This window comes from Hippopotamus amphibius, chromosome 9, assembly GCF_030028045.1.
Source record: "Hippopotamus amphibius kiboko isolate mHipAmp2 chromosome 9, mHipAmp2.hap2, whole genome shotgun sequence".
In the NCBI taxonomy this organism is placed as follows: Eukaryota; Metazoa; Chordata; class Mammalia; order Artiodactyla; family Hippopotamidae; genus Hippopotamus; species Hippopotamus amphibius.
Genome location: NC_080194.1, coordinates 49,140,006 through 49,167,516, shown reverse-complemented (window position 1 = coordinate 49,167,516; position 27,511 = coordinate 49,140,006). Strand labels below are relative to the sequence as shown.

The following is a 27,511-nucleotide window of genomic DNA, read 5'->3' as shown; positions in this document are numbered from 1 at the left end:
AATATTTTTACATTGGGTTATTTATCTTTGCCCCAAAACTACTAATATGAGGAAGGCTGATAACTTAAAGATTAAGTGTGCACAGAACCCATTCACATAAGACCTTCTTATACCACTGTCTCTTATCACAAGTTTTAAACAAAACTCATCTGGGGAAGTTGCTATGATAAACAACTGGCTTTATGAGAACTTATTTTCAAAGCAAAAGCATCTGTATTCAAGAAATGGTGAGAAGTATATCTAAATAAATAAATAAAATGGAAAAAGCACAAAAAAAAACCAAAGAAAGCAAATGAAACAAAAGACGATATCTTCTTCAAACTACCATGTACAGAAGGTGCTCCTTCTAAAAGAATACTTTCTTCATAAATTCAGCATACATCTCTTAGTAATCACTATATTTAAGTACATTCTCATATTTGTGGACATAAAAGTTTATTCTAATTTTTTAGATTGAGCCTAAGTTTTAATAGTAAAACTGGTTCTCATATTGATTTTTTTTCAGCCTAATACCCTGGATAACAGATAGAAATCTGATTTAGAAGCCGGAGATGTGTGCACTAACATAAATTCTCTCCTGCAAAAACCCCAAGAAACTAATTTTACATGAAGGACATCTGTGCTAAAATATATTTCTTGAAGGTTTCTTTTTTATCTTTTTTGGGATGTGGGGGGGGGGGGGGTGGGTTGCAAGGCAGGGAATAAAAATAACTTATGCACAGAATATATTAATGAACATGAATTCATGTCTAAAAATGACAGCAGATACATACACATATTTTAAATTTCCAACCACTGAAACAGATTTTTTAAAAAGCACAGTATTAAAAATCTACTTGTTTCTCTTCAATTAAAGGTATATTTTCAATCAGCTTAAGTTTTAAAATGTTATTTTAAAAATAAAAACACATACATACCTCCAGGTACTGGTAAAATACTGAAAACAGTGGCCATGTCCTCCCAAGGAGAAGAGCTAACATAGACTTAGCAGTATCAATATCAAGGCTTCTCTGATCTTTATCCTAAAATAAAGGTAAAAAAGTTTTCCTAAGTGTGGTTTCAAGATTAAAAAAATATTAAAATTGCAAACATGGCAATTCCACCTACCCTCGCAAAATCAAAGGCATATCTGTAGATATTCTTAAAGGAAGAAATATCATTCAACTGTGAGCGCAAAAAGTCAAATTTGTTCTGTAACTTTTCTGTGCAGTCACACCTTAAATTAAAAAAAAAAACATATTACATAATTAAGAAAATAAAAGCATTTTTGGGGGGTTAGAAGGAATGAACTAAAGAAAAAAGTGAGCACATTTATTAAGTTAATTTAGGTTTAAAATTCTCTGACTCATTTTAGAATAACAAACTGTTGCCTTGCATCTACCAATGCAATACAAAAAGGAAAAAGGGAAAAAAAAAAAACCTGGAATCAATGAAAGTTCACTCCAGTAACTTTTCTTTAAAACAAAAATAAAATCACAACTCAATCAAAAACTCTAATAAAATCACAAATATTTGACATACTAAAATGTGCTTTTACCATAAAGTTAAGATCACAGAACAAATAAAATTAATCAGGCCTCTGATACAAATTTCACTGGAAAGTTCTAAGGCACCAGATTGGTGAAAGATTAGCCATGATTGCTTTTAAAAGTTTAGTATACAACCCAGAGGAAAATACACTAGTGATTCAGTCATAAACTCAGATTCCTACATTTTAGTAAACAAAAAATCAAAGTAAATCAGTGATAGCATCTAAACTTCACATAAGGTACATATACAAAAGAATGCAAACAAGTAACACATGTTATTTCTAAAGATAAGACATTAAGTATAAGGACCTAAAGAAATGGAATATTCAAAAATATTTACTGGCTTTCTGACTCTCCCTGGGTTGATACATTCCACTACTTAGCAAGAAGCAAGGCAGACAAGGCCTTTCACAATTGCACAAATCTGCAGTCTCATCTCATGCCAGGGCCCAATATCCTTAAAACATAACTGCGCTCTAGTTGTAGTTCACTTACCATTCCCAAATGCCACAGCTATGCTTTAGCACATATTTTATCTACTTGATATGCTGTTCCTTCTAACATTTTGACAAAATATTACACAAAACCTAACTCATACTTTGCCCTCTCTGAGACCATCTGACTCCCTTCAATCAACTTAGCTGTACCATCTACTGTGACCAACAGTATTCCACTCAAAACTAAATTTTAGTACTCATGATGTATACACCTAGCATTCTCAGAGGCAACCAAGACTTTCATTATTCTAAGCCAACAATGTGATGTGTAGTAACTTATAATTTTATTAAGGTGTAAATATTTGAATAAATTTCTAGTGTTGCTTAACGCTTGCATTCTTAAAATAAGCCAAACTTGGTCACGTTACATGTTTTATACATTGCTAGATATTTTGCTATGTTCATAAGTGAGACTGGCTTGTAAATTTTATTCTTTTACAGTCTCTTTGCTAGTTTTATAACAAGCTTATAGTATAAGCCTCAAAAAAACAAAATGAGAAATAGTACTATTTTCTGAAAAAGTTTACTGAACATGGGAATTAGGATTTGTCCAAACACAGTAGCTGAAAAACCACCTGGGCCTTTTCATTGAGGGAAAGAAAACCTTTTAACTACTAAATCAGAATCTTAAATGGCTATTAGACCATTCAGATTTTCTATATCTTTTTGAATAGGTTTTGGTCACTTATACACTTTTCTGATCATTTATTTCATACATAATTTTATTTCAATATGCTAATTAAATATTTATAATATTTTCTAATATGACGATTATATATTTTTGCCTTTTCTCTTTCTTGATCACCTTGCCAGAATTTTTTAATTCTCTCAATTGTATCTTTTTTCTATTTTGCTAAGGTCTGGACATATTTTATCTCCTTTCTTTTTTCTTTGGGTAAATCCTTCTTTTAACTTCTTAAATACCAGTTCATTGGTTTCAGGCTTTTTTTTTCTCTTTTAGTATAACATTTTACACTACAGACTCCCCTCTAAGTACAATTTTAGCTTCAGCCACAGTTTTATAAGTATTATTGGTTTGATTACTCACTTGTAAATGATGCCTTAACAAGAATGGTTTCAGAGGAGTGACAGGGATAAAAGTCTTGCTAGAACAGGTTTAAAAGAGAATGAGGAGAGAGAAAGTGGAGAAAATATGCATAGACAATTGCTTTCAAAGAGTCTGGTTCTAAAATGATGCAGAGAAAAGAGCTCTACCATTGGATGGGGAAGGAGGGCAGAAGGTTTGCTTTAAAAAAAAATAGATACAAGAAATAACTTCAGCTTCTAGGAAGATGAAGTAAATGTTCTTTTCCCTATCTCTGCTGCTAATTCAACTAAAAGCCCTGGACATTACATATAAAACAAACATAAGAAGACTCCGAAAGAATGTGAGAAACAATACAGTAGTGTGTTCCCTGGGTTTTCTTTTTGCCTTATCTACCCCAGACTTGGAGCTGAAAGAGTCAGCAAAACGGAAATGCCAGTGAGGGCAGACAAGACAAAAAAAAAAAGCTCGCTCACCTGCTAGTCAAAAGTAGGCAGCCTAGCAAGACAGGAAACATTAGAAAGAAACACTCTTTCCCAAACACCAAAGAAAAAGCTGGCTCAACCCCCAGCAATGCCAGCAAAGACTGAATAGGGACCTGAGTGGTCCGCCCTCACCAGGATATAAGGAGGTTGCCCTCTCAAATTCTGCAGTGTCAACATGGGGAATATGAGTTTCCACTCCCACTAGGTAGTAAAAAGCAGCCAATCCTCCTCTGCCCTGATATGAGGGGAGGCCTAGTGAGGAGCTAAAACTCTCATGTCTGCTAACAGTAATGAAGACTTCCCTCTCCTTGGATGTCAACGGACACAGAGTGAGGAATTTCGATTTCTAAAGCCTGGAAGTAATGAGGCAGTGGCCCCCACTTCTGCTGCTGAAGTGGTATTAGAAGAAGCTAGCTAAAACAGAAGGCTTAAATAAGATCCAGAGTTTCATAACATAATACTCAAATCTTCCAGGTTGCAACAGAAAACAAACAAAAAATAGCTTGCCATCGCAAGAACCAAGACCTCAAACAGAAAGCAAAAAGACAATCAATAGATGCAAACACTGAAACGACAGAAATGTTTAGAATTCCTTGACACAGATTTTAAAGCAGCTATTATAAAAATGCTTCAATAAACAATCATGAACAAATTAAAACAAATGAAAGAAACTATCAGCAAAGAAATAGAAAGTCTAAGGAAAGAAATATATAAAAAGAACCCAATGGAAATTTTTGAATTGTAAAATATAGAGCAGACTTAAACCATAATATATCAATAACTACATTAAATATAAGTAGGCTAAATATACCAATTATAAGACAGAGATTGACCGTGAATCAAAAAACAAAAAACAAAAAACACCTAACAGCGTGCTGTTTAGAAGAAACTGACTTAAAATATAACAATATAGGCAGATTGAAAGTAAAAGAATGGAATGATATACTGTAGAAACAATCAAAAGAAATGAGGGGTGGTTACAGTAATATCAGCTAATGTAGACTTCAGGGCAAAGAAAATTATCAGAATCGAGAGGAACATTACATAATGACAAAAGGTCAATCCACCAAGAAAACATAGCAATCCTAAATGTGTGCACCAGACAACAGAGCTGCAAAATATGTAAGGCAAAAACTTACAGAACTGAAAGGGGAAATTGTAATTCACAATTATAGTTACAGATTTCAACCCCTCTCAGCAATGGATAGAACTACACAGAACAGCATAGAATTCAACACCACCATCAATCAATACGATCTAATTGACATTAATAGAAAATTCTATTCAATGGCAACAAAACACTTACTCTTTTCAATCCTGAGCCATAAAACAAACATAATACAAAAGAACTGACAGATACAAAAGAATCGAAACCACACAGAAAATGTCTCTGATCACAATGAAACCAAACTAGAAATAACACTTAGAAAGTAAACAGCCAGCTCCTAAATAATCCATGGGTGAGAGCAAGTCCCAGTGGAAACCAAAAAATACTGAACTGAATGAAAATAAAAAACATATCAAATTTTGTGAGACACAAAGCAGTGCTGACAGGGAAATTTATAGCATTAAACACAAAGATTAGAAAAGAGAAAAAGTCTCAATCAATAATCTAAGCTCCTACTTTTGGAATCTTTCCTAGATTGTGCTCTAGAATTCTGTTCTAGATTCTTCCCTGGATCTGTTCTAATAAGAACAGAATAAACCTAAAGTTAAACCTAAAGCAAGTAGGAGAAAATAAATAATTCAGAGGAGAAATCAATGAAATTGAAAACAGAAAAAGAGAAAAAACCAATGAAACAAAGATGTGATTCTTTCACATGCAATTTAACAAGAACCTCAGTAAGATTTTTTGTAAATATAGAAGATTACTCTATATTCCAAAGAAAATTATTTGGAAAAGATCAATAAAATTGAAAAATCTCTAGTAAGAATGACAAAGAAAAAAGAGAAGACAAAAATTACCAATATCAGGAATGAAACAAAGGATATTATTACAGACCTGCAGATATCAAAAGGATTTATAAATAAATTTGACAACTTAAGATGAAATGGACCACTTCCTTAGAAACAAAAAAATACAACACTCACAATATTAAATATTTGAGTATATAACTATTAAATTATTAAATAAATTGAATTCAAAAGTTAAAAACATCTATAAAAGAAATTTACAGACTCAGGTGGTTTTACTGGAGAATTCCACCAATCTCTGAAGACCAATTCTACAGCCTCCTACAAAAAATAAAGTATAAGGAAAAACTTCCCAATTCATTTTATAAAGCCAGTATCATCTTGACACCAAAATCAGACAAAGACAGTATTAAAAAAACATAATAATCACAAGGAAAAAAAATTTTATAGCTATGTATACTGGTGGATGTTAACCAGACTTCTGCAGTGATCACTTTGCAATATATACAAATATTGAATCACTGTTGTACACCTGAAACTAATATAATGTCATATATCAGTTGTATCTCTATAAATAGATGAGAAAAAGAAAGAAAATAAAATTACAGATCAATATCCCTCAAGAGTCCTTAATTCCTTAATAAAATATTAGCAAATAGAATCAAGTGGTATATAAAAATAATTATATACCATGATCAAGTGGGATTTATTCCAGGTATGCAAGATTGATTCAGTACTCAAAAATCAAATTACAGGTTAAAAAAAAAAAAACTGGACTTCCCTGGTGGCGCAGTGGTAAGAATCCACCTGCTAATTAATGCCAGGGACATGGGTTTGATCCCTGGTCCAGGAAGATTCCATATGCTGGGGAGCAACTAAATGTGTGTGTCACAGCTACTGAGCTTGCCCTCTAGAGCCCACAAACTACAACTACTGAGCCCATGAGCCACAACTACTGAAGCCCACGCGCCTAGAGCCCATGCCCCACAACAAGAGAAGTCACCACAATGAGAAGCCTTGCACCACAACAAAGAGTAGCCCCCACCTGCTGCAACAAGAGAAAGCCCGGGAGCAGCAACAAGACCTAATGCAGCCAATAAATAAATAAATAAATTTATAAAAGCCTTGTGTTTAAAGAAAAAGAAAAATTATGATTATATGATTTATTGTAGAAAAATTATTTAAAATATTTAATATCTCTTCATGTTAAAACTCACAAAAAAACAGAAATAAAGAGAACTCCCTGAACTTGATAAAGAGCACCTACAAACAAGTTACCAGTAAACGTACTTTACAATGAAAGACTGACGTTTTTACCTCTAACATGGGGAGCCAAAAGAGGATGTCCACTCTCACCACACTTATTCAACACAGTAGTTCTAGCCAATGCAATATGTCAAGGAAAGGAAATAAAGGACATATAGATCAAATAAGAAATAAAACTGTCCCTATTTCATGTCATAAACATATGACATGATTGTCTATGTGGAAAACCCAAGGAACACACGCACAAAAATATCTTAGAATAAGTGAGTTCAGTAGGTTACAGGATACAGGACATACAAAAATCAATTATATTTCTATATATTAATAATGAGCATGTGGATGCTAAAATTAAACATACAATACTATTTACAGTGGTCAAAATAAAGATGAAATATTTAGGTTTAATTCTTACAAAACATGTATAGGACGTATGTCTTATACAAGAATGATGAAAGAAAACATACATCTAAATAAATGGAGTCACATCTATCTTTTACGAATTCGAAGAGTCAAAATAGTAAAGATGTCAATTCTCCCCAAATTCACATGCAGTTTAACAAGAATCTCAGTAAGACTTTCTGTAAATATAGAAGATTATTCTAAAATTTTTGGAAAAGCAAAACTGTAGTAGCTAAAAAAAATTTGAAAAAAGATGAATCAGTCTACCTGACTTCAAGACTTCATATGTAGTTACAGTAATCCAGACAATGTGGCAGTGGAAGAAGATCAACAGAACAGAATAGAGAACCCAGAAACAGACCATACAAATATGCCCAAATGATTTTTGATAAAAGTGTAAAAGCAGTTCAAAAGGAGAAAGAGCTTTTTCAACAAATGGTACTGGTGCAAGTGGACATCCACAGATAAAGAATTAAACCAAAATCTAAGTCTCATACCTTTCAGAGAAATCAACTCAAAATGCATTACTGATTTAGAAGTAAAATGTAAAAATATAAACCTTCTAGAAAAAATTCTCAGGATCTAGAGCTAGGCAAAGAATTCTTAGACTTGACACCAAAAACACATATAAAGGAAAAACTGATAAACTGGACATCATCCAAATTTAAAACTTTTGCTCTGGAAAAGTCCCTGTAAGAGAATGAAAACACAAGCTACAGAGGGGGAGAAAATATTTGCAACCCACATATTCAATGAAGGACTTAAATGTAGAATATGAAGAAAACTCTCAAAACTTAACAGTAAAAAAAGGGGAAAAAAAATTATCTACTATAGCTCTTAGCCTCTTTCCTATTTTCCTCAGATACTGTAGGTCACTGATTCCAATCTTACTTACATCTCTCTCCTTTACAGCTCACCTATTGAGTTTTTAATCTTTTATATATTTCACTTATAGAAATTTAATTATCTGAAATCTGATCATTTGAGACCATTCCTCTTTTTCCTTTTAAAACACATTAAATGCAGTTATTTTATGAGATTATAATAATTTGTAGTAGCCTTAAAGAGTCTTATGAACCAAGCCCAAGCAATTAAGTCTCCATCTATTGGGTAGGTTTGGCACCAATGATTAAATGTGGGAGGTTCTGACATGATTCCACTGCAATTTGTCTCCAGTTCCCAATACACACGACAGATTAACAGCCAGACCCTAGGTGACTAAGAGTAGGTAGGTATCCTCAGGGTACATGCCAGTTCCATAGATCCCTACAGAATCACCATCTCTTATAATTTCCGGCCTCTGATTATTTTCCTAAATTTATAGTCAAGTCCAGGTGTGTTCTTTTTAAAGATGTTTTTATATTTTATCCAACATTTAAGTCTTTAACAAGAGAAATGGTTTGTTTGCACATTTAGGATGCCATAACTGCCAGAAATGGAAATCAAAATTTGGATACATTAATCATCTAATTTGTCTGGGGCCTAGTTCCCTGCATATGAATGAGTGCACAAAATGCTTCATTCAGAAACAAGAAAAATTTACTCTTACCATTTATTAGAAATTACTATTTCAATAAATGGCTTCTGTTAGTGCAAAAATTCTTCATTATATGGAAAAGTTTTAATGAAAGTTGAAAATGCAGTCAACTTCTACCAGAATAGACAAAAGAAACAAATTCTCAGATTATATGCTACTATAATGCTGTTTGAAAAATGGGACATGAAGTCTTCAAAATCTCCAGAGTTATCAACTGAGAATGTTCAGAAGGTACTAATACTACAGTAACTAGTTACATGTACTCCCTTCTCCATTAAGATCTATCTTAAGTAGGGACCTCATTTTCTAAATCTTTGTAGATTCTTGAAGCAGTGCTTTTCACATTTTTTTTTAGTGATGTGACTCACATTTTCACACAAAATCTCATGCAGAATCTTAACAGACTTGCGATTCAGGAGGGCAAACAAGTTAAAGGATACCTCCCTCTTTCAAAAATTATTTCTCTCACTACCACCAGAGTTTGAAAATCATTCTCATGGCATTGATATGGGGCCTGGCATATAGAAGCATTCCAAAATTGTTTGTTAAGTAAAAGTATTATTTAACAAAATTATTTGTTAAAAAATAAACCACAAAGTAGATGATATATTAATTTAATTACAAAAAGTTTCAAAATTCACACCTGGGGAAAAGGTTAGTGGAAAATTGTAGTTCAAACAAAATTGTAAAGTGCATAAGTAGTGACTGACAAGTCTCTCAACAGATTACAGTCTTTCCCAAATATTTTACATTCCATAGGTACACAAAGCAACAATATTACTTAGGATGTGATCTCAACAAGCTTAAGACAAAGAATGAAGTTTCAAATCAAATAGAGACCAGTTAAAATTCCAATTTCTCCACTTCCAGCCACGTGGCTCTAGGCAAGTTATTTAACCTCTTCCAATCTGTTTCTCATTTTAAAACCACAAAAACAATAAGAGACAACCATAAGATTAAATGGGAATCATGTATTAAATGTGTATCGCAGTTCCGAGCTTGATAGGCTCCTTAAAAGGCAAATGGCTTAAAATTAATCTTCACATTGGTGGCTTTCACCAAACTTTTTTATCATTATAATGGTTTATCTATATCTTCAGTAGAGAAAGAATTTAATAGAACAACTGACGATTAATGTTTTCTTCTTGGAGAAGAGTGAAAAAAATAAGAGCACAAACTTCCACATTTAAAATCAACATTATAAAGATCGTGACCGGACCTAGCAAAACCAGTAAACATGCCCAAGCAGTTACTAACACAACACAATTCTTATATTTAATCTAGTCCCAAAATAGAATCACAAGAGTTAATAATGTTGATATTCTTAACTTGGGAAGTTTAGAAAGAATATTTCCCCTGAACTAAAAAGAAATGCATACTTAACTAGTATAGCATGTAAAGTAAGAATAACACCTTTTTTAAATATCAAATAAAACCACACAGATTTTAGGGAACACTGGCACAAAATGATAGCAATCTCTAAGGCCACTGCTGTCAGAATCAGTGGAAATAGGTTTAAATTTCAACAAAGGCTTGGGAATTAATTTCCTGAGTATTGTTAAACATTTGATTAAAAAGAGAGGCCTTTGAATTTCTGCTTCATTTAAGACCTTTAAAATGAGAAGAAATTTTCATTTATATATTAACTCTGAGGTTCTCTTTCTTAATCATTAAGTCAATAAGAATGCTGTGACACACTGATGTAAAATGGGAAGAATTTTATTCACAAAGTTATGGATTCAGAACTTTCTCTGATGATATTGGGCCTGTTGAGGGTGGTATGGCCAAAGACTAGAACTTCCTCTGAATCAGGTCTATTGACCAAATAATACAATTAATCCACCTTTGGGGGTATTTGGAAATGCAGAGAGGGGGCATTTTGCAATTGTAATGATGACTCCGCAGGAGAGCAAAGGGGAAGAATGCCAATGGCAATTAGTACTTGGGACCAAAACACTAAGTGAATGATAGTCATACACCACACACACCACAGCATCCAATCTACTCAACTCTTCCACTCCCACCAAAAAAATTGTATAAATGTTCCCCCATTCCTCTCTCCTAAAGAAAGTGAAGCCAGTCAAGCCTTTAATCTTCAAAGTACAGGGCTCAACATGGAGACCAGAAGGTGTACAACTTGTAGTCTACTGGCAGACAGCTTAGTTACTACCATTCTTATCAGATGCTATCCTTTTGCCTCTTTTTTTCATTATCATAATCAAGTACATTCCTCTCAAAGATCTATGCCCACAATTTTCTTTAACAACATGGTAGATGCCCCAACAACAAACTTTTAGCTAGTAGATATGAGAAAAGTTATCAGCTCCAGTAAGGTATGCCAGGATAAAATTTTCAAGCATTCTTGGAATCTTGCCTCTATAGATGCAAGGAAGAAGATCCACATACAGTATTTTGTGCATCTTAATGGGGATAAGGTCCACAATTTTCTTAAGGTTCTCAAAAGTCTATGACCTGAAAACATTAAAAAACAAAAACTCCCAAAACCAAAACCCTCCTCTGTTGAAAATTATCCCCAATATCTCCACAATCTTTGATGATTCCTGTGCTCAAGAACCTCTGATGGCTTCCCAAGCTAAAACATATGGTTTAAACTCTCTCAACATATTAGTCAAAGTCCTGCATAATGTAGCCATTATCCCAATCATCTGGAGTTTAAAACTACTCTGTCAATTTTCTTTATGTACCTTTTGATTCTAGCAAACTAGACATATGTTTTCTCAAGGTTCTGCTCACAATTTCCTCTTGAAATAACATTTTCCTATATCCTCAACCATCAATATCCTAATCATTCTTCAAGGTCCAGTTCAAATGCCACATTTACAGTAAAGACTTTCTTGTCGACTCAGGTGCAATTAACCACCTCAGCAACTGTGCTTTCATAGTATTTGGTACTTTTACTGTAGCACCTGTCCCACCCCACCTGGATTTATGGTTACAGTATCATAATGCCTCCCCCCGCCCTACCAGCATGTAACTAAGGGGCAGAAGCTGTGTTCAATGCCTCACTGTGATCACCAGTAAGCGGTATAGTACTTTAGATAAAACAGGTTTTTAAATATCTACTAAGTTAAATCTGACTCGAAGGGATATTTGACTATTATTTAAAAATGATGAAAACAAAATAGAGAAAAATATCTGGAAAGGATATGGCAATTACATCCCTGAAACTTAAAAAAGGGCCATTCTAGTCCAATTATATACAAATTCATACTCATAAATTCTTTCACACAAAAGAGAAAGACAATTCAGTTATGGAAAGTGTGTATGAGTAACAGCTTTAAATAAATAAATGTCAAAAAAGAAGTACTCTGAAAATTGTTAAGTATTATACAATTACAGACTGTAATTAACCATGATTATGATACGCCACTATTCTTGATCATAATATGTTTCAACTACCAGACTGTTTCTATTCTTTAGCAGAGCTCTACTTCAAGTTTTCTAGGGGTTAAAATTAATTAATTTGAAACAACTGTAACTACAATAAGATGATTTAGGAACCACCAAGTAACTATGTCCGTTAAATAAAATCCTAAAATTATGAAAAATCTATGAAAGGAATCAAACCTGTGAAAATTTACATTTTATGATTATTATATAAAACCAAATATACTAGATGACTATACATTTTTAAAAAAAACTAGTTTTATAGGGACTTCCCTGGTGGCGCAGTGGTTAAGAATCCTCCTGCCAATGCAGGGGACACGTGTTCAATTCCTGGTCCGGAAAGAGCCCACATGCCTCAGAGCAACTAAGCCCATGCGTCACAACTACTGAGCCTGTGCTCTAGCGCGTGCAAGCCAGAAGTACTGAGCCCGCGTGCTGCAACTACTGAAGCCCGTGCACCTAGAGCCCGTGCTCTGCAACAAGAGAAGTCACTGCAATGAGAAGCCAGTGCACCACAAAGAGTGGCCCCTGCCTGCTGTAACAAAAGAAAGCCTGTGCAAAGCAACAAAGACCCAATGCAGCCAATACGTAAATAAATAAATAAATTAATTAATTAAACAAAAAAACTAGTTTTGTAGATTCTTTTGTCTCTCTTGGTTTATATTTTAAACTATTTTATCAATAGCAAGTTCTTTACATTCAGGGAGTAAAAAGCCTTAGCCAATTAAGAGAAGTTACTTTGTACTTCACATAGCAATCTAGATCATTGGGGGCTGGGGCGGGGCAGACAGGAATGGACAACTGTTTTCCCAGTCAAGAGTGCTTGCCTACTTTTAGTAGCTTCATGGCTCTACACTATAGAGTTCTAGGTAGATGGGCAGGGGATAATACATGAGTGAAACAAAAACCTCTAGGTCAATTTTAAGTGCTAAATATTGCTTTTATTTTGTAAAGCCTGTGAACTTCCTATTGGAAAGATATGCTAATAAACAGCATGTTCATGGGTTCATCAATTTCCCTAGCGTATACCCAAGGCCATATGCTAATTATTCAAGAGTAAATACTAGAAACATTTTGTGTTTACATATTTCTGTCATATGGAGGCTCTTTATATTATATCAAGTAATTCAAAAATATAAATAATCAGAAACTTTTGGGTTAAAAATACAGAAACACTTGTTAGCTGAGATATTTAAAAAAGCAGTAAACAAAAAAGTAGAGGAATAGTACATAAAGCAGTGTAATGCCAAATAAAATGTCTTACAATTAACAGGCTATGCAACAACTGATATAAATTTTAATAAAACAGACTGTTACATGAAATTAGTCTATATTCTTTGCATAATCTTGCATATTTTAATCTTTCTCTAAAAAGCTATTAAAATGGTGAGAAACAGCTCAAAGAATTTCAGAATCAACATTATTTTAATTTGGCATGTTATGACACCTAGATGAATGGCAGAATTCAGTCTTGGTTATAAATACTATAATTTTAAAAGTTAATGGCCTATTTTATAAAGAATGCTAACAAAGGAACGACACAATAGGAAGTACAGTATGGTAGACTGGTAATCAGGAAATCTAAATTCTAGGTCCTAGCTCTGCCACTAAGGAACTATGTAAACGTTGGCAAAAATCTTCACCTCTTTGAGTCTCAGACTTCTCATCTCACCTATAAGTAATAGAAGTGAGAGGACTGATTTTATGTTCTATTCTAGAAATTATGATTTGTTCATATGAGCAAAGGTTTTTACATTAAACAAATATATATACGTATACAGACAGATATACACACAATTACTAATTGACTGAAACTAAGCACATTTTACTCTGGAAAGCCAAAATCAAATTATTTTTATAAAGAAGCAAGTCTATAACTTTATAACTTAAAAAGTGTTCAAAGGCAGCATCCTAAGCTGAAGTATACAACTATAAAATGGCTAACGGTTACACAGGAGCCAAACAATATTTATACTTTTGTATTTATGAGATTCATTTGGCAAAAAAAAAGAAATAATAAAGTGTCATGTAACGCTCTTCAAATCTCTTTTTTTTTCAATATTTTTTATTAAAGTGAAGTTGATTTACAATGTTGTGCCAATTTCTGCTGTACAGCAAAGTGACCCAGTTATACACATATGTAAATTCTTTTTTTAATATCAAATTTCTTTTTTAAGTCAAGCATAAAACCCCAGAGCTTAGGACTGCCCAAGAACAAACTCTTCACATAGCAGAATTCTATATTCTGAGAAGAAAACCCCTTATTACTCAAACATTCTGTGATTAAATAACTTTGATCATGAATCTCTAATTCACCCATCAAGAGAGTCAATGAGTTTTAACAGAACTGTTCTTGGGTTCTTTCTTAGAGAATATGAAAACTGGAGTAACTGTTCATTTTGCCAAAGACCATAATATAAATTTTTGTCAATCCTAAACTGATTATTATAGATCAAACCAATTTGATTAATTTAAGGTGAAATCTTACTCCTGAAAATTACGAATCAGAAAACATCAATTAAGATCTTCAAATAGGCCATCAAATTTGTTTTTTAAAAAAATTTCTTACTGTAATGAAGTCATCCCCTTTAACCATTCTTCCTTGGTAAAAAATCCCATGCTTTCAGCCTCCAATTTCCACGCTAAAACTAACATAATAATCTGGAAAGAACAGAACATAAAGGATAGGGGAAAAGTCAGCAAAGAGATAATCATGTCTACATTTATCATGGAGAGCATTTTTTTATACAATTATTTCCAACCTTCAACTATTAAAGAGTATAATCTCTGGAATTACTAACTGAAGAAATTTAGATGGGCCAATTTCTTAAAAGCAAAAAGTTCTAACAGTTTCTGAAGGTAGAATCTCTCTTATTCTATTACAAATGACATTTATAACAAGAAAGAGAACATGTGCCCAATTTAAACTCAATTAAAAAAAACCTAAATGAAAAAAATCTACAATATTCAAGAAGAAACAAAATCTTCTTATAAGATTAAAGTGTTCCAGTTTTTAGAAATTTATGAATATGCTATACCCCACTTGTATTCCATTCTATTTAGAAATAAAACATACATTTTCAGGTTCAACACCAATGTCTTCACAAAATTTTTCCATTCCTTCTGGCCCTACAACTTCATCAGGACCTTCAAAGACAAAAATAATTTACATATTTTATTGTTTAATTTAATATCAACATAAAACATAAGCCACTGTGTTAAAGGCATCTATGAATACACTATAACATTTTTTGTGAATAACTGAATTTGAATTTTGACATACCTATGATAAAGTAAAAAGTTATTACCAGATTAAAAATTTTTTAATTTTGAAATACTCTTTGAACACATTATAAAATATAATTAAGGAAAAAGAAAACAAAGCAACATTAATATCCATCACTAGTTTGTACAATAACTTGAACCTATCCATTAAAAATACATTTACTGAGAACCTCCTCTGAAGAAAATGTTTGGCAATGCATTAATAAAGAAGCACAAGAAGGTTTGAGCTTCTTATTCTACTAGAATGTACCAACCCACAATTCAAGACAGTAAACAGAGGAGAGTATCTGTTTCTTACTAAAACAGGTCATTCATGAATATTCTGAAATATACCCAAATAAAATTTAATACTTTTAAGATATGTTATGAAAATAATGATGTAAGGAAATGACTACATTCATATTCCAGAATAAGATATTTTCCTTATTTACCTGGTTCTAAAATAGATGGTAAAGCATTAGCATTATGTCATCTTAATGTAGAAATAAATGCTTAATCCCTCAATTAGCTATGTCTGTCATTAGTCCAAAAATTAAGGACATTTTTCTTATTTTTTTCCCCTTAGTAACACAAAATATAAGTCAGTACACCAATTCTCATATTTTCTACATTATCAGATTCCCATATGGTAATTATATCATTTCTAGGTCTCTTTTTTGACTTAATAAGACTAAAACAAATTTGTGACAACATGAATGGACCTCGAGGGCATTTTGCTAAGTGAAACAAGTCAGACAGAGAAAGGCAAACACCATATGAGCTCACTTGTATAAGGAATCTACCAAAAATCCCCCAAACTCAAATACAGAGAACAGTCTGGTGGTTGCCAGAGGCAGGGGTTGGCAAAATGGGTGAAGGTGGTCAAAAGGTACAAACTTTCAAACTTAGCAAGTCCTAGGGATGTAACAGAGAGCAGGATGACTATAGTTAATAATACTGTTTTACGTATGTGAAAGTAGCTAAGAGTAAATTATAAAAGTTCTCATCACAAGAAAACAAAATTTGTAACTATGTGTAGTGACAGGTGATGATTATTTTGCGATACTACATATATCATGTTGTGTACCTGAAACTAATATAATAAGGAAGGTAAAACAAAATGATATAAAATATGACAGAAACATGTTTACCACACGTGGCTTCTGAAAGAAAACAGTCTTCAAATATTATTGTTAAAGTAGCTAAAAGAAACTTGTTTTTCTTTCTTAAGGAATAAAAATACTCCAGCTTTGTAAGTCATAGACTAGACCAAGGCTGCTTGGGTGGCATTTTATATCATCATCATTAGTTCACAAGTACAACATGAAGCCAGTGTTCTATGGTTTTTCTTAATAGAAGAATGTAATTATCCAGTATATGACCAGTTAAACTCTTACTGTCTCAGATGAGGTCCAGGCTCTAAGATGACGTTAACAATATGGTTTGAAGCCAAATCCTTTTTAAAAATTTTTTCGTTTAAATAAGTACTGCACTTATTTACGCAGTGAGGTGTTAAAAGGTGAAGGTAATTATAGGAAACTTTCACTTCCTAATATATATTTGGAGCTTTTTTTTATGAGAATGTGTTAATTATATAATTTTAAAAGAACATATACACAATTAAGGTGTTAAAAAAAATACCAAATATGCATCTTTATACATGGTTTGGATGAAAGTAAAAATCAGATAAAAAATTTAACGGACGAAAACAAAGTTTTTTTCTTAAAGCATGATGGAAATATATTTTAAACTTTTCTAACACAGTAAGAAACCAGACTTGCCCTCAAAGCTGCCATCATTAGTAATTGGAAGAGAAAGATGAAGAGTCATGTCAAGAAATATCAGTTACTGTCATAAAATATAGCCTCCCTAAAAAATGGGAAATTAGTGATTAAAATTTGATAAGAATCAAGTTAAATTATATTATATAGAGATACATAAGATACATATAAGACCCTTCTGTAAATGTCAAGTGATTTCCACAAAGCAATGCAAATATTAATAGCAACAATCTAAATCTAAAACAAGGTCTATACTAATGTTCTTTTCCCCAGATTCTCGAAACAAACTCTTCCAATAAAACTACTCCCAGGGTAAAACCTCTGGAGTGGAATTTAACTAACTCTTTCCGGCACAAAATAGGCTTCCCCTCAATTAAAGAAGCTATGAAAATGATTTAGTTCACTCTACCAGCTGGTTACTTTATTAGGACTATGCAATTCTATCCCGCTTCTTTTTGATTCTTTATAAGACTTTAAAAGTGCCTTCTCACTTTCTATGCTTTTGTTCAGTAACAACCCCAATATATTACTGAACCTGTGCTAATGTAAATATCACTCAAGATGAAAGACCTTATGAAAGGGAAAAACTATCAGGCTTATCACACATGACGTATAATACTGTATTAACAAGATTTGTGGTAATACATTTTTAAAACTAAAAAAAATAAATTTTCTGATGTTTTAATAACTATAAAGAAATGTTCCCGGCTATATCTGCAGGGTCTAAAACAATGCCAGCCATAGCAGATGCTCAGGAAAAAAAAAAAAATCTGCTCAATGAATGACACAGCACCTTCAACATAAACTACCTAGGAGCTATGCTGTTAATTTTGGAACAGTACAGTAAAAATATACAACCAGTAAATCTGATGCTGCAATACTATTACTCTTTCAATAACAGCGGACATTTATTGGCTTCTGACTATATTCTAGGTACAGTGCTAAGTGCTTTCTTTACATATACTATCTCAGTAGGTATAATTATTGTCTCCATTTTAAACAGGGACATTCCATTTACTGTTTATTTGGCAAACAACTGACACCTCCTTATCAATTAGGTCTCTGACCAAAGTAATCTCTAGAGAGGCCCTCCCTAGTCACCTTATTTGAAAGTCCATCCCAACTTTTCACTTTCTATCCCTGCATCACATCATATTTATTACTTTTATAATCCTCCACAATCTGTAATTATCTTACCTATTTACTATTTACTGTCTATCTTTCCCACTAGAAGCCAAGTCCCCCAAGGGCAGGGATCTTGTCTGACTTGTTCACCATTATATTCCCAGCACTTAGCATAGTGCCCAATATACAAATGCTCAATAAATATGCATCATTCAATGAATGACAGAAGATAAGTTAATCTCAAGTACACTTACTAATAGTTTCTTTGTAAAAGGAAAACTAGCTGTCATGTACATATTTTAAAACAAGACAGTAGTAGTTAAAGCACAGGCTCCACGGTCAGAATAACCTGAGTTTGAATCCAGGTTCTTGGCATTGTACGATCTCGGGCAAATTAATTTAAACCTCAGTTTTGTCATCTATAAAAGAAGGGTAACACCACCTACTTAACAGAATAGTCATAGGAGAACACTACATAATTAGCACAATTTCTGGAATAGAGATAGCAATTATTTTGCTGGCAATTAAAAAATGCTGGTATAGGAAATAAATGTTTAAATTAATTCTTATGCTACCCAGGAAAGTCCCTATGAGAAGTAAAACAAGCAAGCATGAAAGAAAAAAATTGGCATTAATTTTATGGTATCTAGTACCCTTTACAGGCAAAATAAGATGACTGACCTTTTGTTTTTGTATCATTATCATGCATGCCAGTAAAACTGGCATTTTGAATACTGGGTCAACATTTTAAATGGAGGTCAAAAGAAAATGAATTCCCTCTATTTAATTTGGGTTAGTGGTTGCCTTGGGATGCCAGTAATAGCAGTTTTTCTGGTCTAGAAAGAATCTGTTCTGTTACTAAACAATTTTTAAATTATACTTTTGGGATTGCTCAGTGAATCCCAACAGTGAAGTTACTGTCCCCCAAAATAGTCTTATTTTCCATACAGTTAGCCTCAACCTAAACCTTAAGTTCAAAGTACCCTTGAGACCTTAACTTGATTAGGGGAGGGGGAAAAAAAGCTTTAAAATCAGTAACTTCAAAAGAACTAAATCATTCTAAGGGGAAAAAATTGTTTTTCATATATGTTTATGATGAAGTTAACAATAAATGAGAAGCAAATGTTCTTTTTCGTATATCTACTTAACTCTTCCGCCTCATCCCAGGCTTTGACTTTTACCTCCAAACTACAGTCTCACCCTAGGCCTAGAGTTTTTCATTCACCACTTACAGGATTTAGTGTAGTTTAAACTAGCTTATTCAAGAAGCTTTCCCTGACACTTCTAAGGCTGGATTATACATTGCTCCTATGAACTCTCACAGTGCATCTTCCTAATATAGCATATAATACACTGTACTAATATCAGTCTGTTTATTATTGCATGTCCAGTAGAAGTGAATGGCTAAATAAATAGCAATTATATTAAAAGGTAAATCTGTCACACAATGATATATCTGAGTTTTACATCTTTTACTATGTCTCCCAAAAGTTTCATAAAATGTCAATTTATGGTTCAGAAAAATTTCAAAAGAAAATTGAGAAGAAAAAAAAGAACCATATAAAGTATAAAATGTTTTATTACACACTTAGAATACCAACACTACTGCAGCCAAGGGATATAAACCAATAAGTGAATTGTTTACAAATTTTACTAATAGTAAATGAGTTTCACCCCCCCCCCCACTAAACATATACTGAATTATATATTTAAAGAAATATCAGCCTGAACGGGCACCAAATTCTTAGCCTAACCATAATCCTCAGTCTTGACCCTGATCTCAGCACACAGGACTAACACATAGCAGGCCTGCAATGAATAATTTGTTAAATGAATGAACCAAAAAAAAACGTTTTAAAGCATGTGACTGATATCTTCTTATATTAATTTCATTACCTGCATACTCATAAAACCAAGCCAGGCACTTCTTGCTTGAAAAATGTTCCTCTCCACTTATTAGTCTAGCAGGGGGTTGGGATCTGCAATAGCTTAGAAAACACACAAATGCCTAAGAATTTTATAAAGTCTCAACTTTTAGTGTAAAGCTAAGTTTAATATGAACTACTTCAATTCAAACCAAACAAACTATTTTTTTTTTTTACAGCTGGTGTTATAGGGAAAAATTGGAATTGTTAAATATTTGCAATTTGAAACATTAATCTATACATAAAAATTTCTGGCTAACAAAACCCAAATGCTACTTTGCTCACTATCAAATTCCAAAAATATAACTAAAATTATTTCCCCCAGATTTCAAAGGACCACACAGAAGTTCAACCTAACGGTCTCAATGCAGGACTGGGAGTTAGCAAAGTATAAATCTTTACAGTGATTCTTCTGCTGATTTGTATGGAAATTATATACGTATATAATTTGAAAACAAATCTTACAAAGTATATTCTGATACTCAGTGAATCAATATTTCAGAATAATATTATATACTGAGAGTTGTCTATCATCTATCAGTAGATCAATATTTCCAAGACAAAAGATAATAGAAGACTTCAGGCTATAATTAGATTCCACAGATTTAAAAAAAATAAAAATAAAAAACCCTAACAGATAATACCAGTTCAAATAATTGGGCCAAAGCTATTTAATCCAAGTCCATTTACCTTTTCCATAAAATCATTAAAAGTTAGGAAGTTCATAAATGGCCTCGAGGATTAATGAACAGAGAAACTTTTCTCAGGGAGCTCATTTACACTACCACAATGACATAGTAATGCTGTAACTTCTGCAACTGAATAATGCAAAATAAGGGTACCATATTTAAAATTTTAAGTTGATAGAGCAAAGTATCACCTGAGTTCTAAGACTACTGACTGCTCAGCTGTTTTAATGTACTTAATTTCAATAATTTTGATACATTACACAATTAAGATGACTACAAGTTAATGTAATAAAAAACTAATTTGCATGTTTCATAAACATATGACCTAGTGGAGTAACTATGTCAAATTCTAGTATGAGTTATCAAGAGGTATAAGAAAACAGCAGTAACTTTCACAGTAATAGTCCAAGAAATACCCTTGGGCTCTTCCCAAACACGGTAACGAGGAAAAAAATTCAACCAATTACAAAAAGGATGGTGCAGACTAAAGAAGTTACCTACCCTCACATTTTAAGCAGATCTCTCTTTTAAGGAGAGTTCTATCATCATCTCCTCTTCATAATGCTGGCTACTTTAAATGGTACATCTGAAGTTGTTACATTAAGTGCCAACCACTAATACAGTCAAGACACTCGATAAAGGGATTTAAAAAAACCACTTCTCACACATAAATTGCAATGATTTTTTTTTTGCAGCATACAATGTTGCTGTAATGCCTTAATGACAGGCTACAACGGGATCAAGAGCTATATAAGTACAGCTCTGCCTTGATTTCTTTCTCTCCAAGAGGATACAGAGTACAATAGCTCTCAAATTATTAATATTTATACTGAGAGCTAACAACATCCTGATGGCTAAAAAACAAAACGCATGCAGGGCCTTTCCCACTCTGCACATAGGGACTTGGCGCAGGTGGAGGCACTATACTTCCAGAAAAATGGGGCTCCTGCTGGCATGGTCCAGGTTAGGTCACTCCAAATACTAACTCTGGAGGCCAATTACAGCATAACGAGCTTTTCTTTCTATCATTCCTATGGCAGTTGTCCGGTCAAAATTCCTCGTGCTCTGCTCCTTTCTTCACACTCTACGAAGAAATTCTAGAAGTGACCCTTGCACGGATCTGTACTCGCTTCTAGGTATGGAAGGAAGGCGAGGAAAGGGATTAAGGGAGTTGGGGTAAGGGGAAGGAGGGCCATCTGCGTACGCATGCCTGTTTCCCCACCCTTCATGGCACGTAAACTCCAACGTGAGGCGACTCTCGGAGTACCTTCGCGGGCGCCAGAGCACAAGAGCCGAACACGAGGTGGAGCCCGGCGCAGACTCGCGCGGTTCCGCGCCTCCCACCTCGGTTTATCAGAGGGGGTTCACCTCTCCCAACCCGAGCCCCGGAGACCCAGCCCGCCTCCTTCTCCTCTAGCCCTGAAACAGAGCAGGAAAGACTGAAGAGTAGGGGAAGGTGGTACCTGGAAATTTTACACTTTTTGAGGCCTCCGTCTTCTGCTACTGCCGCTGCCACCCCAGGAGATTTTCTCTTCTTCTTCACCGGCATCTTCCGCCCTCCCCGGCAGGGCGGGCAGGTGAGCCGGGGGAGGGGGTCGCTGTCGGCTGGAGACTCCTCAGTGCTGGCACCCGGCTCCCAGAGACAGCAGCAAGCGAAGGAGCAGAGTCGCCAGCCCGCCCCAGAGCGGCCCAGCCCGGCCGCTGCCCGCTCCCAGGTCCCCTCCTCGCCCCCCTCTGCTCGAGGCAGTGGGTACTCCTCGCCAGCAGGCACTGCGGCTCGATCACACGGGGAAGAGAGAACGCGGATAGCACAGCACCTCCACCAGTCTCACACTTAGAGAGCAAGCGGCTCACTGCGACCCGGATGCGAATCGCCCGGGGCCGGAAGTGACGCAAGCGCAGAGACGGACGCCGGGAGGGGCGTGGCTCTGGTGGGGGGCCTGCTACCTTTCGACCGGGTTACGCCGCGAATGGCGAAAATGGGTTTTATTGACTGATTGACCGGCTTTGGTTGTCCAGGCGATCCCGACCTTTCTCACGAAACTTCCACCCTGCCCTGATGCTGAAGGTCACTCCCCCAAAATGTCTTATGAAACCACTACTGGTCTGCAGTTGGCGTTAAAAATAACCTGGTAAACTAAACCAGGTTTCACTTCTGATCTCTTACGTGTGGTAACTTCACGTTAATTGTTCCCTGCCCCTTAAATGCATGTTTCTGTACGGGCCATCGATCAGCCTCCCACTCACCCACCTCCACTTCTCCGTCATCCCTGACCTCTGCTTATCACTTTTTCTCTTATTAAAACTTAGCCCTACCATTTCTATTTCACAGAGTTCACCTCGCAGAGACAGTAGGTGATCGCTGACCTAGTAAATAGGAATTTGAAGGACAATTCTAAGGGACTTCCCCTTACAAACCTTACAGCCCAAAGCATTTGTAATCAATCATTCCACCTCCAGGTCGGTGAAAATATTATTTATAAATAAAGGTTATTGCATGTCAAAATTATATAGTAGAAAGTCATTTTAGTCAATATGTATGTAAAATAAGTTCACGTCTGTAAACTCACTGTGATGGTAGAGGATTAAAAGTCTTTAAATTATTAACACTCAATGTGGTTCTGGTGAGACTACCTTCACCCTGCACCCTCATCTGGTCAGACTGTCATATTTCCTTAGGGCCACTAATTGGTTCAGAATGGACACGTGATCAGCCAGGCCAATCCGTGCCAAAGACATGAAATTGAAGCCACAAGAGCAACTTTATTTACTATGGACTTGAACTTGGGAGGTGGTGGTGAAAGAAGCCAAAACTCAGAAGAGATGAGAATCAAGCAGGAAGAAAAACCAAGAGGTAATTTTATGATCTAAGTCCTGAGTCCATTACATGCCTTGTAATTTTCAGATACATGAGCCAATAAATCTCACTGTTTTGCTTATGCATTTAAACTCTCTGTTCCTTAGAATCCAAAGAATGTTGTTCCTTAATTCTGTAATCCTTCAACCCAATTAAAAATGCATGAAACAAAACAAAACAAAACAACCTCCTCTCCCCCCCACAAATCTGTATAAGATCAAATCTCTAAAAAGAAATAGCATCTGTAAGTAGAGGACAGAGAAACCTGTTAAAACTCAGTGCAATCAGCAAAATCTAGAGTGTCGGATCTACAAGAAAAATGACTGAGATTCACAACAAATTATTAGAAAGAGGGAGAGAGAAGGAAGTTTTAAAAGATATTATAGGCCTTTCTCAACTTTGAGATGTCCCACACTCTGTCTATAGAATGTGTTTCTCTCTAATAAATCCACTTCTTACCTATCAAAAAAAAAAAGATATTATAAAGAGAGATGAATTACTTTTTATATGTGGTTCTTACTTTAATCTTTATTCAAAGGACATAAACAATATTTTGGCATATATGAGACAATTGGAAATTTGAACATGAGCTGATATTTTATGAAATCTAGAACAGTCAAAATTATATGTGGGACAGCTATCAGTGATGCTTGGGGATTGAGTTGGGGTGGTGATGGAGGGGGAAAACTTGACTGCAGAGAGGCACAAGGGAACTTTTTAGACAATAGTAATATTCTATGTGTTGATTAAGGTGGTGGTGTGTATATTGTCAAAACTCATTGAACTGTACAACTAAAAATGTATGCCTTTTATTGTATGAATGTCATTCCTCAGTAAAGCTGATACAAAAGGTGCCCCAATCCCACAAAACAAAACAAAGGACAATAACAAAACCCTTTAGACATAACCAAGCTTATTTCTTCAAGAAGTGAGCTACAAAAGCTAAACATCCCTTTTCCCAAATAGGACAAAGGAAATGGGATAAAAATCTAAAGGTGATAGACAAAGACCTCAAAGGACAATGTTCAAGGGATATCCTTACAGGGAGCAGAATGAAGGCCTATTTGAAGACTAAGAAACCCTCATAATACCTGCCTAGCAGGATACCAGCATTGTTACAGACCAGGGACTATTGCACATCTTCTGTTCTTTTCTAAATAGGAATATTTATTGTGGTTATCCTTTCTCCACTATTGTTTATTGCGTGAGAGTTGGGAGCAGATAATTGTCTCTGAGTTCACAGGTAACTTGACCATAAAAAGCCACTTCCAGACATAAGGAAGAAGACCTACATCACACCTGAAGATTCAGCTGAATGCATCTATAGAATTCTCTGAAGAAAACATAGAAGTCTGAGTCTATATATGATATCCACCCATTCAGTCTGTTACTCAAACAATATTTAGTGATCACTTAAACCAAGAACTGCTGGATTTAGGGATATAAAAGGCAGGCATGACTCTTGCATTCATGAAGCTTACAGTTTGGAGGAAGAAATACATGCAGCCTATTTACATTTTAAGAGAACATTATGAACAAAGAATAGGGTCAATAACCTATGCTTGTTAATGATATTAAAGGGAATGTGATTTCCCTGGAAATCACATAGATCATTTTCTTCATGCCTTGCCTGATCAGTACCTAATGCCACCACTATACCTCCATTCTCAAAATGGAGCATTCCATTACTCCAATTACTGTAACAGAAGAGGCATATTGATAGCATCACTGTCTGTGAGCAGTATGGAATTGCCTAGTTATGTGGTTTTAATCCTTTCTGCTGTTCACCAACACACACATATACATTATTTTTCATCAAGAAGGCACTTAGAATGGAGAAACAAACTATCACAGAGTACTGTGGTTCTTTGTTGTGTACTAGAATTCTTTTAATAAAAGTATATTAGAAGGAAAGGGAGGGATGAAGCATTTACCTTAAATAGAAACACATGTTCTGGTTTCAGATCCAAAGATGCTCAGTGACTTTAGGTAAGACACAAAATATCCTTTATCCCTCATCTTATTTTACGGTTACATGAAGGCTATAGAAAAAACAACTAAATAATATCCATCCAAAAAGACAGAGAACATATGTTTATGCCAAATAGGGCAGTAGGCAAAAGGACTGAAACTGAGCCATAGCTTTGATCTCTTTGACATTTTGGTTGTATATTCATCCCTTAGCTTTGGGGGGTTATAGAATGAAGCCATGAAGAAGATATTTTAAAATTGTTGTATCTATATCAAAGCAGCCAAAAATAGGGTCCTAAAATGTGTAAATTCATATGTCCTGAACATAGTTTATTTTTTTCTAAAAACCTCTTTAAAATAGGGCATTTCAACTTGCCAGAAAAACAAACAATACAGAAATTAAGTGATTTGTGGGATGCCACTTATTATTGTGGTCCTAGATGTATACAAATATTCTCCTTTCCATACATTAACATTGATTTTTTTCAAAACAACCTTATAGGTCAAAATTTTGTAAAATACTTCCATATGTATAAGCCCAGAGAAAGAAGACTATGGAAATTCCGTAGCAGTCCAGTGATTAGGACTTGGCACTTTCACTGCCATGGGCCTGGGTTCCATCCCTGCCTCAGGGAATTGAGATCCCTTAAGCCACATTGGGTCCCCCCCCCCCAAAAAAAAAAGACTCTAAGAAAACAGGGAGACAAATAACAATGAAATCACAACGATCCAAAACCTATGTGACACAGCAAAAGCAGTTCTAAGAGGGAACTTTATAACAATACAGTCTTACCTCAAGAAACAAGAAAAATCTCAAGTAAACACCTATCCTTATACCTAAAGCAACTAGAGGAAGAAGAGCAAACAAAACCCAAAGTTAGTAGGAGGATAGAAATCATAAAATTCAGAGCAGAAATAAATGAAATAGAGATGAAGGAAATAATAGCAAAAATCAATAAAACTAAAAGTTGTTTCTTTGAGAAGATAAACAAAATTGACAAAGCTTTAGCCAGACTCATCAAGAGAAAAAAGGGAGAGGATTCAAATCAATAAAATTAGAAATGAAAAAGGAGAAATTACAATGGACACTGCAGAAATACAAAGGATCATACATAAGAGACTACTACAAGCAACTGTATGTCAATAAAATGGACAACCTGGAAGAAATGGACAAATTCTTAGAAAGGTACAACCTTCCAAGACTGAACCAGGAAGAAACAGAAGATATACACTGACCAATCACAAGTAATGAAATTGAAACTGTAATTAAAAATGTTCCACAAACAAAAGTCCAGGACCAGATGGCTTCACAGGTGAATTCTATCAAACATTTAGAGAATAGCTAACGCCTACTTTTTTGAAACTCTTTGAAAAAAAACTGCAGAGGAAGGAACACTCCTAAGCTCATTCTACGGGGCCACCATCACTCTGATACCAAAACCAGACGATATCACAAAAAAAGGAAAATTACTGACCAATATCATTGATGAACATACATGCAAAAATCCTCAACAAAATACTAGCAAACAGAATCCAACAACACCTTAAAAGGATCATACAACATGATCAAGTGGGATTTATCCCAGGGAAGCAAAGATTCTTCAATATACACAAATTAATCAATGTGATACACCATATTAACAAATTAAAGAATAAAAACCATATGATCATCTCAATAGATGAAGAAAAAGCTTTTGACAAAATTCAATATCCATTTATGATAAAACCTCTCCAGGAAGTGGCCATAGAGGAAACATATCTCAACACAATAAAGGCCAAATATGACACACCCATAGCCAAGAGCATTCACAATGGTGAA

At 34.6% G+C, this 27,511-nt stretch overlaps 1 protein-coding gene across 3 annotated transcripts in view; it reads right to left on the bottom strand.

Annotated features, from left to right (window-relative positions):
• The window catches only part of DCUN1D5 (defective in cullin neddylation 1 domain containing 5), a 37,190-nt gene extending 14,453 nt beyond the window's left edge, over positions 1-22,737 (bottom strand). Inside the window, exons 1-6 of one of the 3 annotated variants that reach the window (XM_057748983.1) lie at positions 22,328-22,737; positions 20,147-20,238; positions 15,157-15,227; positions 14,650-14,741; positions 1,108-1,216; positions 918-1,022 (exon numbers count right to left, since the gene is read on the bottom strand). In XM_057748983.1, coding sequence (XP_057604966.1) covers positions 918-1,022; positions 1,108-1,216; positions 14,650-14,741; positions 15,157-15,227; positions 20,147-20,238; positions 22,328-22,413 — 555 coding nt within the window. In that variant the 5' untranslated portion in view covers positions 22,414-22,737. The remainder of the gene's footprint in view (positions 1-917; positions 1,023-1,107; positions 1,217-14,649; positions 14,742-15,156; positions 15,228-20,146; positions 20,239-22,327) is intronic. The other 2 variants (XM_057748984.1, XM_057748985.1) reach the window with 2 other exon arrangements.
• Positions 22,738-27,511: the final 4,774 nt, after the last annotated feature.